Genomic DNA, 15,302 nt, shown 5'->3' on the forward strand with positions numbered 1-15,302 from the left:
CTCGTCCTTTTCGTTCGTCCTCAGTGCAGGATAACGGAGCAGTCGTCTCACCGTCGCCTCAGCGAAAGACAATTCTATTCGGCTGTGCACCTTCCTCCAGTCCCGTTGCTTGTTCACTGACCAGACCACAACCAAGAAGACCGTTTGCGCCTTGAGTTTTCGAGTTTTGAGGAGGTAAGTGTGCTGTTTAGTCACCATCCTTCTGACTTTTGCCTTATTAGCATCTTAGCTCAAGTTAGCAGCCTAGCTCACGATCGGCTCGGTCAACCGGCAAGGACTGTGAACCGTGGGTCTTATGTGAGGGCTCTCACAAGCTTTAACTTTGCGCAGAACGAAGGAAATTCCCCCCGCATTGTTGCTACAAAAGGCGTTCGACTTAGGATGTAGTCCAGGGCTAATTTTTTACGGTCATGGCAGTAACGTAACTTGCCGGTGTAAAGCCCCGCATCTCTGATGGATCACGGAAACTAGCCTTAAGTTCGTCTAAAAACCTCAAGATTTCTCTTTTCATTTTCATTTTATTTTTTAGATTTATATTACAATGTTATGTTGCACTTCAAAATAACTCTGTTTTGGTAGTAAACATGTTTAAAAAAAAAAAAATCATTATCCAGTGTATATTCATCTTTGGGAAACGTGAATCGAAATATTCAGAAATTGATACATTATGGACGTTGATGCTTTAAAGAAATCACCGTTGTTGCATCCTGATGTCAGTTTTTTAAATCGCTCGCTCACTCTCAAATCTTCCCTCTGTCGACCAAACGGGCTATGCTGTTGTGGTAATGACTCTTTCGAGGACTGTGTAGACTTGCATTCCATATTAACTGGGGAAAGGGTTACTGTCAAGGATTGACGTCACCGATGTCTCCCTGGTTAAGCAACGGAATACTTTTTCATTTTGGAATTTTTCAGCATAATGACAACGAGAACGGGATTACTATTACTATTATTACTCAAAGACATTTGGCAATCATTTCACAAAGCCTGTGTACTATTGGTTCAGTATCATGAGTCAATGTATTTATTAATTCCTGAACAATGTTTTATTTTTATTTTCTTAAACCAATCGTCTTGTAAAAAAAAAAAAAAAAGTCACATTACTCTGTTATAAAACATTATTTTGAACAAGACACACAACCTTTTACTTGTATTTCTGAAAAATGCATGCTCTCAGCAGCAGTCAGAGGTATTCATAAAACTTTTCAGCTGTTTTCTTAAGCCAAGCAGAAGTATACAGTTTCTGGTTTACTCAACTGGTCGAATCTATTTTTGTCTGGTTTTCTTTTTGACTACGTCTGCCACACTTTACAGTTAAAAAAAGAGAGAGAAAAAAATCTGAGAATTGTTTTGTAATCAAGAACCCATGTCACCCACCCTTTTTTCAGAACAAGTTTTGAAATTTCTCATTTTTTTCTCCCCCCTCCAGATCTTGAGACAATCAATATGGATGTGTTGCTGCGTGGCTGCCCGTTCCTGGCCCGTGTTCCCCAGGCCTTTCTCCAGCAGACCAAAAATTCTCTTGTTGGTTTTGCTCAGAGATGTCCCGTCATGATGGAACTGGCCTCCAAACCCATGGCCCCATCAATGGCACGAGCTCTTTGCTCCTCCACCTCGTCCTCCCACCCCAGGACTGAGGACGCTGTGGCAGCCGGTGAAGGTCAGTGTGTCAAAACAGAAAGAAAAAGTGTGTTGGGCTTTTACTTTGTAACTTGTTTGGTGTCAAAACAAGACATAATAGTCAAAAATATAGAGATTGTGTTGAGGTCTAAATTTAATTTTGTTTTTTTTCATAGACTCCAAGCAGAACGGAGAGTCTAAGCTGCCTGCCGGCCATCCTGTGCCCCCTTCAGCGCAGGCCGGTGCCTCCAAATGCCCCTTCCTCGCTGCTGAGATGGGCCAGAAGAACAGCAGCGTCGTCCGTCAGGTCAGCATGGAGTTCCAAGAGGATGTCCAGGAGGTTCGCACTGTCCAGAAAGGTAAAAGCCGTTTCAGGAGTTCAAGATCCAACGTGCGTGTGAACGTCTTAACATATGTTTCTTTTCTTTTTTTTTTGCTCCCCTCGTCCATTTCACAGAGGTGTCCTCTGCCCAGTTGAAGAAGCCCTCCCTGGCAACCCCCCACCGTGGACGCGCAGACCAGGGAAACAGCCTGATAAATAGCCTCCTCACGCAGCGGCCCAAAAGGGTCTCCCACCTGCTGAAGGACAACTTCCCGGCCGACCGTGAGTGTTGCTGGTGCCCTTTCGAAACGTCTCGCTGTGGCAAGCCGTTGCTCCAGAACCCACCGCCCCGGTTCCAACGGCAGTTTTCGTGACGCAAGCCCTCTTCCTCTTCCGCAGTGTCTCGCTTCAGCTACGACGAGTTCCTCGAGGAGAAGATCGTCGAGAAGAAGAGCGACCACACCTACCGCGTCTTCAAAACCGTCAACCGCCTGGCCAACGAATTCCCCATGGCGGATGACTTCACCGGCTCCCTGGAAGAAAAGAGGGAGGTGTCCGTCTGGTGCAGCAATGACTACCTGGGCATGAGTCGTCACCCGCGGGTGGTGCAGACCATTATGTAAGTAAGACGAGGATTGTTTGTGTGGACCAGGCTCCAGTTGTTTATGCTGAAGACAAATATTTTTCCTCTCTTTCCAAAACTCTCAAAGGTCAGGGGAGTGACTAATCTGCCGAGATTTAAAGCGCAGGAGCATAATTAGATCCAACAAAGATGTCATTGCAGGTTATAGTCGGCTTTTTGAGTTGTTTTAAGACTCAGTTGGCCTCAGTTAGAAGTGGGAGTGTTGTCCTCTGACATGATAAATCTCCCTAACAGTTGTTTAGACTCGCCCGCCCCTTTATACTCTGCGTTACCGGCTGCATTGCACAACCAACCAACTTAAATATTTGCATGGTCCTGTGTTGAGTAGTTCTTACCCGTTGCTCTGACGCACTTTAGCTTTCAACTTGTTTGTGTGCGTTTCGTCCTCCAGAGAGACTTTACGAAAGCACGGCTCCGGGGCCGGAGGCACCAGGAACATTTCTGGGACCAGCAAATTCCACGTGGAACTGGAAAGTGAACTGGCGGACCTTCACAACAAGGACGCTGCCCTGCTCTTCACCTCCTGTTTCGTGGCCAACGACTCCACCCTCTTCACCCTCGCAAAGATGCTGCCTGGTATGCTAAGATGAACACCATTATCAGGCCTTACTTGGAAAAAGTCACGTACACACCGATTCTGATTCTCACTTCCTCACTTTTTGTCTCCCCCCTGCCCCTCCTCCACCCCACCTGTGGTGTAGGTTGTGAGATCTACTCTGACGCAGGCAATCACGCCTCAATGATACAGGGTATCCGGAACAGCGGTGCTAAAAAATTCATTTTCCGCCACAACGACGTCGGCCATCTACGAGAACTCCTACAGAAAGGCGACCCGACGAAACCAAAAATTGTGGCTTTTGAGACGGTGCATTCAATGGATGGTTAGTGCAGAGCATTACCATTAATACTCGCTGTGTGTGAACTGAACTGAAGTGTAGTTCACTATTGAGAAGCCTTATCAGGCTGCTTTCATTTAAAGCGCTTCCTTCTCCAGTGGCTTATCTCTTTTTTTTTTTCATTATTATTTTAATTTCCTGTTGCGCAGGTGCCGTGTGTCCTCTGGAGGAAATGTGCGACACGGCCCACGAGTTCGGCGCCATCACCTTCATAGACGAGGTTCACGCCGTGGGCCTGTACGGCGCCAGAGGAGGGGGCATCGGCGACAGAGATGGCATCATGCACAAGATGGACATCATCTCAGGAACACTAGGTTAGCGTTGAACCTGTGTCATAACTGTGACTATATGTGTTTCGGTTGTTGTGTTAGTGTAACTTACATTTTACTGCGTTTAACTGCAGCCCTCCTGGGGCTGGCGCAGCCCTGCTTGCTTTGAATCCGGTCGTGGTTGTTATTGCGCTGAGGGATCGGCTCTCATGTGTGTCACCCAACGTGCCCGAAGGCTCGATGAAGCCAGAGCAGCCCTGTTGCTTGGAGACTGTGGGCTCTTGTCGTGCTCATATTGAATTACGCTCGCTGCTCGTCAAGCTTTTTTTTTTCTTTTTTTCTCCCCCACTCTTTCGAGCGAGCTGCCTTTTAACCCCTTGCGGCTCCTCTTCCGGCATAATCTTGTTAGCGAACTGACAGTGGGAGGATTCATCAGCGAGGCCCCCACACAATGGCGAAACATTGATCGTTCAGTAGCGGTGTAGCGGTTCAAATGATAACCTTTCACGTGCCGTGTGTTCCGTTTAGGCAAAGCCTTCGGCTGCGTCGGCGGCTACATCGCCAGCACGGCCGCGCTGGTGGACGCCGTGCGCTCGTACGCCGCCGGCTTCATCTTCACCACCTCGCTGCCGCCAATGCTGCTGGCCGGAGCCAGGCAATCCATCCAGGTCCTCAAGGAGGAGGAGGGCCGCGTGCTGAGGCGCAAGCACCAGCGCAACGTCAAGCTGCTCAGGCAAATGCTAATGGACTCCGGGCTTCCTGTGGTGCACTGCCCCAGTCACATCATCCCAGTTCGGGTAATTTCCCTTGAAAATGGCGTTTTATAATGGTGACCGACACCGGTAGCTGCCGACGCTGAATTGCATTTTAATGTGTTGGGGAAGTCTTGAGTTGGTTCTCACCACTGATGGTCGTTGCGTCTGTCATTTTAGGTGTCCAATGCATTGAAAAACACTGAAGTGTGTGACCTCATGATGAGTCGTCACAACATCTACGTTCAGGCAATCAACTACCCCACAGTCGCCCGGGGGGACGAGCTGCTGCGCATCGCTCCGACTCCTCACCACACCCCCGAGATGATGAAATACTTTGTTGGTGAGCAGATCCACCCGTCTCGCTTCTGTGTTTGTTTGGTTTTTATCCCCCCTGGTGACGTTAGGCTGACATTTCTTTCGACTCTCGGTTGTCTCGGTCAAAAGTCTGATTTGTTCCTCTGCTTGTCCTCTGCAGAGAGGCTGGTGCAAACGTGGACGGAAGCGGGCCTGGAGCTGAAGCCGCACTCCTCGGCGGAGTGCAACTTCTGCCAGCAGCCGCTGCACTTTGAGCTGATGAGCGAGCGGGAAAAGTCTTACTTCAGTGGTCTCAGCCACCCGATATCAGCCCGCGCATAACACTGCCCACCGCCGCGGGGAAGAGATGGCACATATAATACACTCAATATCCATTCCTGTGTCACTGTCAAGAGTGCATTAAATATCTTTATAAATATATGTTTATTTAAAATCTTCTATGTCCAAATGTTCTCTATGCGCAAATTAAATTGTACAACAACAAACCACTTGTTTCTCTGGGAGTTTTTGTTTGGATTTGTTAAGGGGTGTTTTGTCTCTCTTTTTTTTTTTTTCCAAGAAAAAAAATTAACATTCATGAACCCACAACTGGCTTTTTCATAACATAGATGGGGCGTATACAGAGCAAGGCAGCACAGGTAAATTTAAAAGGCCTTTGAAAGCCTGATTACACTGAGGTCTCTGTAAGTAAGCAAATACACCAATAAAACGTTAAAGAAAAGCACTGGTATAGACAGAAACACTGTCTGTTAAATGCAAGTATCTGAAGATGCTGAGTAAGACAAGCCTGAGCAGACACTGATTCGGGTAGAAGGACAGTGGTTTAATTTAAAGAAGCACACGTCATGGAACACAAAGATGAAAAACAAAACTCGAAAGAATGACAGAGGCCTATGTAGAAAACCTCTACACAGTAACAGAGGCTCACTGATCAGAGTACAAGCTTGGAGCCAGCAAGCATACAGTGTGGAAACAAAGGTTTTGGACACCCACACATCTGAGATAAATTGCATCAAGAATCATTCTTGAAATCTCCACGTGCCATTTATTTTATTACAGTCGCCCACATTAACCCACATGCTCCTTTCTGCCCGGGCGCTGTTCCATCCAGGTCAAGTGGGTGTTTCAGCGAGATAATAATGACCATTATCGCACATCAAGGGCAAATGCAAGAATTTGGCTTTGTGTTCCCCCCGCCCCCCGATGAACAATCAACAAACACATGCATTTGCTTTCAATCCGTCTGCAATAAGAATCATGGTTTACCGGCCACCGCAAAAGGCTTTCATGTCTCAGCTGATTTCGCTCTGTGGTTGGGAACAACACAGAAGTGCAGTCATTAAAAGGGATCAACTGTTGCACATTGCTCCAACTGCTCCCCACCGCGCCCCTGAGATGATGAAATACTGTTGATGAGCAGATCCGATAGTCTCAGCAGAGGAGGGAGAAGAAAGAAGTGAAAACATTTTTATACCATAAGAGCAACTTTATATGAAGCTGGTGAATGGCTTCAATCTATCAAAGGCCATCTATGTTTTTGTTCAGTTTAATGGGGTCAGAAAACATCCTGATGTTTTTTTTTCCAGCACAGCAGCCACTGGGTTTTCTCTTGTGGCAGACTGCTGTGTGTGTTGTTCAAGGTGGAGCCTCGCCAAGGGCTTACGCAGTGTTATGAAAATGGTCCGAAGCAAATTGTCAGGTGTGACAGAAAACCCTGATTATTTTCGATCCACTGACCTACTTCTGCTTGAATGAGATGTGGGGCAGTGAAAATACAAAAAAAGCATCAATTCAGCACGGAGGCGAAATTCTATTTGAGGGAACTGTTTGTTGATTGATCACCGGGGGGTGGTGGGGGGGGTGTGTGCCCACCTATGCCTTTGACAGTATTAATGTCATTTGTTCTCCAGTTTCTTGATAAGGTCGAGGTCTGTCTGTGTTTGGACCAATGCCTACTAAATCCATTAAATTATTCTTTGGCCTATTTATCTTCTTGGAACCTTCGAAAACAGGTATCTATTCAGAGAATGACCCTCCACTCGCCCCCGGCCCTATTCTGCTGTTTTAAACAGCGAGATGGGTGGGTCGTGTGAAGGGACCTGGTGACCCACTATCCGCTAAACTCAAATGATTGCGTGATGCTGCTTGCACGACACGAGGTGGCTGAGAACAACAACAGCAAGAGGTCAGGATGTCCAGAGCATACGCTCCAGACTCACGTGCAGGTGCCACTTCCTGTTCCTGGCATAGACACAGATTTCAGCTTCGCATCCTGATCCTTGCATTGCAATAACTCGGACCGCTCATGGATCTTATTGAAACAAATCGCTTCCTGTCCTGAGGGATACTTCTGGAAATTTGAAGAGACAGTGTTGTTTTGGATTACTCCATCAAAGTAATCCAACTACTGATGACTGATTGCTCCTTTAATTAAAGCCCATTACATTACACCGTTATCTAAAAAGTAGTGTAATTGGCATAGTGGATTACTAAGTAATAGATTACTCCAAGAGAGCACAAAACCAAAAAACTCAAGCCCCTTTGACAAAGGTCAGCTGTTTCCTTGCGCTGTCGTTCACTGCTGTCTCACGAGGAGGCAGATGGAAGTGATCGGGGGGGGGGGGATTATTTTTAGTCGGCGCCTTGTAAAGTGAGAGCGGCCTCTCGCTTTGACCTGCCGTTATAACGTCACATTTGCCGCTCCGTCACATGACTGCTGCAGCTCGGGGTGGCCTTTATCGCTGGCCGCCAAGGTGTCCTGGGGTGAGCAGTGCAGTCAGCCAGAGCTGGGAATTCAGGCTTAAAAGAGCACAGTGATATTCGACAGCGAAAGCGGGGAGTTTAACCTTGAAGTGATTTAGCTGTGCGGGTTGAGACTCGTTAAAGTCTTTTTTGAAATATACTATTTTCTTCCTTACAATTCAATGTGCCTCATGTCAAGCTTACAGCACTCCTCTCTCTCCTCAACAGAGAGCCCAATGTCAAATTTAGATTTGATTTGAGCAAAAAGAAATTGACCCGCGAAAGTAAATACAAATGAGCGTCGGGGTCGTGCTAGCGGAGCTGACTGCCACTTCAGCTATTTTTATTCCTCGAACCATGTGAGTCGTTTCGCTCGCTCGCTCGCGCGCGCGCGCACCCGCACACAATAAAAATAAACCACGTGTACAGATAGCAGCACCTCACGTTTCAAAGGCTCGGTGGGTTAAAGTTTTACTGCACGTTCCTAGACAAATCCTGACTAACACGGAAGGTTTCCGCTTACGTTTTCGGTCTCACGGGGAAGTCCTGTCCTCATGGACCGGGACACTGCTTTGTTGTCCCGCTTGTTATTGTCTCAGAGCTGTAAAAAAGCAACACAGGCTTCTCAGAAAGGGCATGTGAATGGACATATCTGTCATAAGAGGACAGGAACAAATCACATGAAACTTCCTTCACACACTTCCTCTTGATGCAATACGGCCGTCTTAAAGGGATTTTCACTGCCTGGGAAATCAATTCAATATTCCCCCACCACACACACACTCAACACACATTTCCAGTGTTTGGAACAAACCTGGTCAGCCGAATGAGAACTGGATTGGGCCTTGTTGTTCTGGCCTTAATATGGGTTTATTCACTCATGAATCTGACCTCAAAAGAATATGGCACCAATTGGAAAAAATGGAAAAGCGTACTGGCTCAAGTTAAGGAATACCTTGTTTCAACAGGAAAGAATGTGGTGGGGGGGGGGGGGGGGGAGAAATTTGAATCATGTACAATGGTTTCTAACACTTCTCATTATTTAAACATATGACAGAAGATCACCCTTGTTCTTTGCATATTTTGTGGTAATGTTTGTGCCTCTACGTGAGCACATCCAGACTCCCCTGGCTGAGTCATGTGCGGATGCTGTACGTTTGGGTCCAGACAAACTCGTGGTTGCCTTCCAAAGTCAGCCGCTGCTCACACTGAGTGATGGCGGCACCTCCGAAATCCCAAGAATAGCAAATAAGTCAGCTGCTAAGGTTCCTTTAAAATATTATTCGCACTCTCATGTTCACTCTCTGGACAATCTTGCTTTTGAACTGTCGCAGGGTCACATCAGGTCAGGGTTGCATTAAGCATAAGGCCTGACGTGTACACCCTCCCAATGCTAATTTGACATTGACATTGACTTTGTTCTGATTTATATTGCTGTGTTTGTATTTCACCAAAAAAAAAACTAATAAAAGGCTAAAGAAAAATACAGGGTTAACCAGACACTGTAAACTATTGCAGGAAACAGATCTGAGAAATACTTTGAAATTAAATGATTTATGGAGAATGGACCAAGTTCACCAGTGATACTATAGATAGACTGGCAGGTAAAAGAATGTAATTGTTTCTTCTTCAGTTCAAACCACGCACTGAAACGAAAGATAGCAATGATGGTGGGTAAACCACTACAAAAAATCTCTCAATGACTTGTCATGTGACCTTTCTGGTTGGCGTCGACCCGATGTTAAAATGTGGACGGCCCGATGAAGAGGACTGTTTCCATATTGCCGTTAACCACCAACAGAATGTTATTCTGAGAGTTGTGAAACATTGAGCAGTCAGACATGTCAAACGTTTAGATGAGGTCAAATGAAGTTCACCGGTAAATGTCACACTGAGACATTCAGCTTTCTGATGAGACTTCAAACTATTTGTCAGAGGTGTATAAAAACCTAGAAACGTGTGTGGCTTTAGCTTACGTTGGCACTCTGGCCTGTCTGGCACGAAACTGATTGGAGCACGATTGTTGTCAAGGTCTTGTTGCATTCCTCAGTGTTTTCCTCAGAGTGCCTCAGTGATGGCACCCTTGCCGCGCACAATAGGTCTCCTATTGGACCTGCCTCGTCATCTTCCTTTGAAACGAGATGTTTCCATTTCATCTGCCAAACTTTCAAAGACTTGGAGGCGATAGGATCGTAAGTTCGTTTTGGCTAATATCCAAGGTTAGGTGCTGTCGTTTAGTTTGTCAAAACCAAAGTGTAAATGAAAAAAAAACTTCTCTCTTTCAGGTACTTTAATCATTTAGTTGAAAGTAACTGGGACCTCATTATCTACCGCCCTGATGTCATCACGGTCCAGATAACTCCAGGCCACCGGGCCTCCTGGAATGTTACCACGTGCCTGCTGTGGTGTTTCGTCCAAACTTGCCTGCTGAAGTGTCTCCACACAAGAATAGTGCCAGTGGATGGATCATCTCTAAATCAACAATCGCTCGCATGGACAATTGACTGTATTGTTTAACATTAAAAAAAAACGTATATGAAATCTTCCCGTCAAGATCATGACTGTTGGGTTGAACTCTTGACTCATACCGGGGCTTCCCTCTTTTTCTGGCTTCCACTCCCTCCTTGCTAGTTTACGCTGTATGAGGAGAAGTGATTAGAATGATCAGAAAGGAGGTCCTCGCACGCATTGTGCAATGAAATGTGCATAAAAGATCTTAAGGACATGAGGAAGTGCTTGAGCAAAGGCGGCAGAACTAATGCTTTTCACTCATGCGTCACCTTCTGGTCTGTTCCATCCGTCACGTGGTAGTCGCAGAGCAAAGCCACATCACTGCATTCACACGAGCGTCTAAATATTCATCACACATAGAGGCTGGCTCGTCTCACATAATGTATGTTTTCTCATTCTTATGATGTGCACAACAAGCCAAATCAACCCGACAAACCACCCAGAAGAGGCAGTAACCAGACTTTATTGAAATTTCGTGTTCCTTCGCTCACACAGTGAGCCATTGCTACCTGTCCTGCCTGTGGCAAAAGGATCAGTTGGCTCTTGCAACAGACCAACGGCACAAGGGTAACAGAAATGTGGAAACAATCCAAATAGAACAAAGACGGCAAATTAATAATAATGATAAGCAAGCATGATGACAAATTTTGTTTGTGGTTTGGCAAGTTGGATGTGCTTGTTCCACTGAATCATTTTAATTGCAATTCAAGTTGTTGTGACTGGTAAATAAGTATTTTCTATGGTTAAATGCACAGTGAGAGATTATTTTAAAAACAGAAAAAAACATTTGCCTTTTTTTTTTTACATTCTTTTTATTTAATCTTTGTTGTCTTTTTTTTTTGCTAGGCTTTTCTGAGCAAATATAACATGTGCCTCAAGTCTTTGACTATTCAGCCAGTTTTCTCCCTCTCATGCAATGGCTTTACGTTCCCTTTCATGATTTACAAACGGATGCGCCGGACATGAAAAAAGAGGTTGCAATTTTCCTCGTCAATACTGGCTAATCAGCACGAAAAACTAGTTTAATGGAAGCCTTCAAAGCACAGTCGAACCTGAAGGTCAGGTTAAATGTGAGCTGTTCACTGTAAATGGACACTTTGAAATTCAAGCGCGGCAGCGGCTATTACACAACGGCCCTGTTGTTGTACTGTCCTCAAACCAGTTTCGGTGAGAAAAGAGTGAAATTCAACAGAATTACACGGAAGCGAAAAACATTTTTCGTGCCAACGTGGCGACCCTGGGCCAAAAAAACCCCCAAAAAACTAGAATATTGACAAAGGAAAGTTTGGAATGTGCAGATGTTGAAGTCTTTGTGAGGGAGCCTCTAAGTTCGGACCTTTCCTCCTTATCAAACCCTCACATGACTGGATTAACTCACAGGTGCTAGGTTATCTTTTCTCATCTGGAACATTCCACTTATTCTCATTCTGCACCTGCAACCTGGAATGACATAAAAAAAAAAAAAAAAAATCGCACAAAATCTTTTTTTTTCCCTCGGTGAGCAGTAATAATCCCTTCCACAGATAATAACCAAAGAAATCTTCATAATTAGTACATAATCAATAAAAACATGGATTCAGACGGACAGAAAACCCCTAATCTAAGTTAAAGTCATGACCAGCAGCCTCTCATCTGATGGCGTGGAGCTGGTTGGAATCTTGGGTTGTCTAAGGTCAAGAAGGTGTATGAGGGACCATCAGTATATGGTAAGATTTTTGAAAAATCATATCAAAATAAATATATATTACCATACTACATAACCAGTTAACTCCTGCTGAAATCAGTGTTATGCATGAACTTCACTTTTATCGCTTTTTTCTGTCTTTTTTTTTCATTCAAGTGACACATTTGCTTTGAATTAACAAGGGCTTACTTTGCATATCAAGGTTATACCAGCAAATGTTTCCATCTTAATGTTTTTTTTTTTTTTTTTTTTTTTTTTTTAACCCATTTTGGATAAGTCATATTAGCTTAGTAGGTAAATGTTCTGATAAAGTGTGTCTTTAATACTGTATGTTTTGCTGTATCACATTAACCACAGTGTCTGGGCTGCTGAACTCTCATAACGTGAACCTTTCTGGTCATTTGTCCTTGAGTCTGGCTGATAACCCTGACCAAGGACAACACCAACCAAGGAGAACTTGCTGATCAGTGAGGCCACTGCGTACACTGGCCTTGTTATCAAGGTCAGACAGCTGGATTGCTGAGAAATGAAGTCAGAAGCTTGTGTGTTTTTCTTGTCGTCAATAGTTTTACTGACAAACTGGTTCCACTGGTTGGTGGAGAAATTTGAAGTAAAAATGTGGCCGTGAGTCCAATGATCCTCATCATCTGTATACGTATACAGATGAGCAATCTAATATTTATATTATACATTAAAAAAAAAACATGCATATTTAACTACTCAGGAACAATCGCTTTTGTGTGAAGGAAATGTCTTGATTACTCCATGATAGCTGACGCTTATTATTATAAAACATACAATATACAATAAACACAGTTTGAAACTGTCAGCATTTCCCACAAAAATGTAAGTGGATCACCATGTGAATGTGCGTGTGGCCTGTTGCAACATTTAATCGAGTTAACTTTGATCAGGCTTTGCCTGCAACCACCCATGCCTGATTATTACATAATAATAATAAAGGCAACATATCGATACAAAGACATTATTTCTCAAAGACACAGTTGTTTGTGCTTGTTTGCGTTCATTTCAATGTAATGACCAAAAAAAAAAAAAGAAATGTTGTCTTTGAGAAACTTTTGTCGGGTTTGACTTTCCTTTCCTCTGGGCAGTGAAAGTGAGGTTATTGTTGTGTTGCACGTGCACGTGCAGTGCAAGCACGTGACAAGCAAACTGATTAGGTAGGAAAATAATTAGAGACCAAGCTCTCCTTTTCCTCATTTCCAGGCCGAGCTCGGCTCGGCTGGTAGGACAATTTTCAACGCGTTTGTCGCACGATACTAACGTTGCAGTTCACCAGTAAGCAAGGGTTCCCATGCATGCGCTCATTCGATTCCACAGTTTTAAATACACGGCACTGGCTATTGAATTCAAAATGTTTCCAGGAAATCTTAGAGCCCCACCTGTTTTTACAGCTCAAGACATACCCTGATTGCGCTCTGGGCGAAATGGTATCGCAAGTTGTAACGTTATCATTTGTAAAGTTGACATAAACAAATCAGAAATTATCTGACATGAGGAGAAATCTTGACAATTATGTAGGGCATAAGTAAATGTGAAAAAAAACAAACCCTGTGAAGGTCAGTGGCTGCATTCTAAAATCATATAAAGCGTTCATTTAAGAAGGGATTTACAGTGATATACAGCAACAACAAACCTTCCATTCTAACTTCTAAATACTTCTGTTATCTTTCAGAATAGTGCTTAAGGGCAACTCAGTAAAGCAACAAGATTCTGCAGTCTCCCTTGACTTTGGTGGACAATTTTGTATCTGTTGGTCAGTATGTTACCGTGTCTTCTTTTAGCTGACAGGACACATATCACTGTGACAGTCGCGATCATTCATTGATTAAGTTTGACTCCTGGGGTTTAATAGCACCGCACTTTCTACCTTACCTACCTTACCCCACCTACTTTACAGCTCAAGTCAAACTGTCACAGCACTCTGTGCAAAAGGTATCACAAAATTGGAACTGCTCCAGAGTTTCTACACCTTGTAGGGTAAAGGTGTGACACTCAAATAGGAGACTCTTTTAAGAGGGGTAAAGGTTTTGTTAGCAATGCATCAAATGAAAAGCCCTGGATGCAGATACAATTTCACAACTTCTCCCTGTGTGAACTACTTAGTGGTCATGATCAAGACAGACAGTAGGAGGCTGTGAGAATAACAAAGTCAGTGCTTCAGAAAGCACCAATCCGCAACAAGTTTTACCAGGAACTCACTCTTGAGTTTTACTTAGAAATGTAAATGCATGCATGGTTTGCCTCAAATGACAATGCTTTCTCTTTCTCTCTCCCGCCCCCCCCCCCCCCCTCTCTCTCTCTCTCACACACACACACACTCACAGACATTGTCAAACACTAGTTGATCAGAAACTCCAGGCATTTTTTATTTTTTTTCAGGTTAGTTCATTTCAGTGCAGTTCAGCTCAGTTCGTTTGACTTTTTTGGTTCATGGACACATGGTTACTGATCAAAGTACACACAAATACAACTTGAATCAACCAAAAAGTAATAGAGAATGATGAAGCACAAATGCATGAAGCCTTTTAAGCCCCAGACCAGTTTTACTATTAAATATGTTTTGGTGTTTTTTAAAATAATAATTCCAGTATATTTTGTTTCTTTTCATTTCAGTTGATTTTTTTTGGTTCATGGATACTTCATACCAAAAAAGTGCACACAGACATAACCAAATTAACAACAAAAATAGTAATAACAAGAGAGAAAAGCATGTAGCTACATACATCACGCACACATCTTGTATCTTGCACACATAGCAGGGAACCTTTGGTATGCAGGACCAAGACACCAGGAAGGTTTTGCAATTTAAAAAAATAAACAAAAGAAAAAACCTTTGTGTCATTCACCTAGCAAATATTATGTAATTTGATAGTGTGCTTGTCTCTCAGACATGCAGTGAAACACTCTGTTGTGACTCACAAAGACTTTCATCCAGTTCCTCATTAGTGAAAAGTCATCTTTGTCTGTAAATATCCTTGGCATGTTGGGGATTGTTGTAAGTTGCTCAACATGCCTCAGCATTGCCGGACAATAGGGTAAAGCTCTTGGCTCAAGCGTAAATGTCATGAAAAGAAGAAGGAAGTAGGACATAAAAAATATGTTTGGTGGTTGTTGTTGTTTTTAATTACAGACCTCAGCATCAACCTGCTGGCATTTACAGTCCAGTAAATATTAGAGCCTCAGAGAACCTGCCTTTTTAGAAAAAGCAAAACCAAACTGTCCTTTTCCCTCTAAACAAAAGAATGGTGTGACACATTTTGTGGTTGCTGTGGTGATTAGTTGTTTCACACAAATTACCTCTTATTTTACAGTCACTTTTGTTGTCATGAAATCATTGTCCATTACCGGTCATTACCTCATGGTTTCCCAGAACTGTAAATAATAATAGCCCCCTACTTTGCTCTCAAAACTTTCCTTGAAAACATGAACCAAATAGACCAACCAAAAATAATTTTTAATTATATAAATACAATTAATACAATTATTAAAAGTTAGATTTAATATTTAAATAAAATAAAATA

At 43.6% G+C, this 15,302-nt stretch overlaps 1 protein-coding gene across 1 annotated transcript; it reads left to right on the top strand.

Annotated features, from left to right (window-relative positions):
• On the top strand, positions 1–5,305 carry alas1 (aminolevulinate, delta-, synthase 1). Its single transcript, XM_076025315.1, has 11 exons — positions 1–174; positions 1,430–1,660; positions 1,797–1,979; positions 2,078–2,224; positions 2,342–2,561; positions 2,977–3,161; positions 3,287–3,466; positions 3,631–3,795; positions 4,279–4,547; positions 4,683–4,845; positions 4,981–5,305. The coding sequence occupies exons 2-11, from the start codon at positions 1,447–1,449 to the stop codon at positions 5,139–5,141; spliced, it is 1,887 nt and encodes a 628-aa protein (XP_075881430.1). The 5' UTR covers positions 1–174; positions 1,430–1,446; the 3' UTR covers positions 5,142–5,305.
• The last annotated feature ends 9,997 nt before the right edge of the window (positions 5,306–15,302 follow it).

This window comes from Nelusetta ayraudi, unplaced genomic scaffold (genome assembly GCF_046127955.1).
Source record: "Nelusetta ayraudi isolate G7.1 ecotype Tasmania unplaced genomic scaffold, CSIRO-AGI_Nayr_v1 ptg000017l, whole genome shotgun sequence".
NCBI classification, from domain to species: domain Eukaryota; kingdom Metazoa; phylum Chordata; class Actinopteri; order Tetraodontiformes; family Monacanthidae; genus Nelusetta; species Nelusetta ayraudi.

What these genes read in the sequence shown, in the direction of transcription:
- alas1 (XM_076025315.1), top strand. Translation starts at nt 1,447, where the DNA reads ATGGATGTGTTGCTGCGTGGCTGCCCGTTCCTGGCCCGTGTTCCCCAG. An exon ending in GGTTCGCACTGTCCAGAAAG is followed by an intron (nt 1,980 to 2,077) that starts GTAAAAGCCGTT and finishes TCCATTTCACAG; the next exon opens with AGGTGTCCTCTGCCCAGTTG. An exon ending in GTCACATCATCCCAGTTCGG is followed by an intron (nt 4,548 to 4,682) that starts GTAATTTCCCTT and finishes CTGTCATTTTAG; the next exon opens with GTGTCCAATGCATTGAAAAA.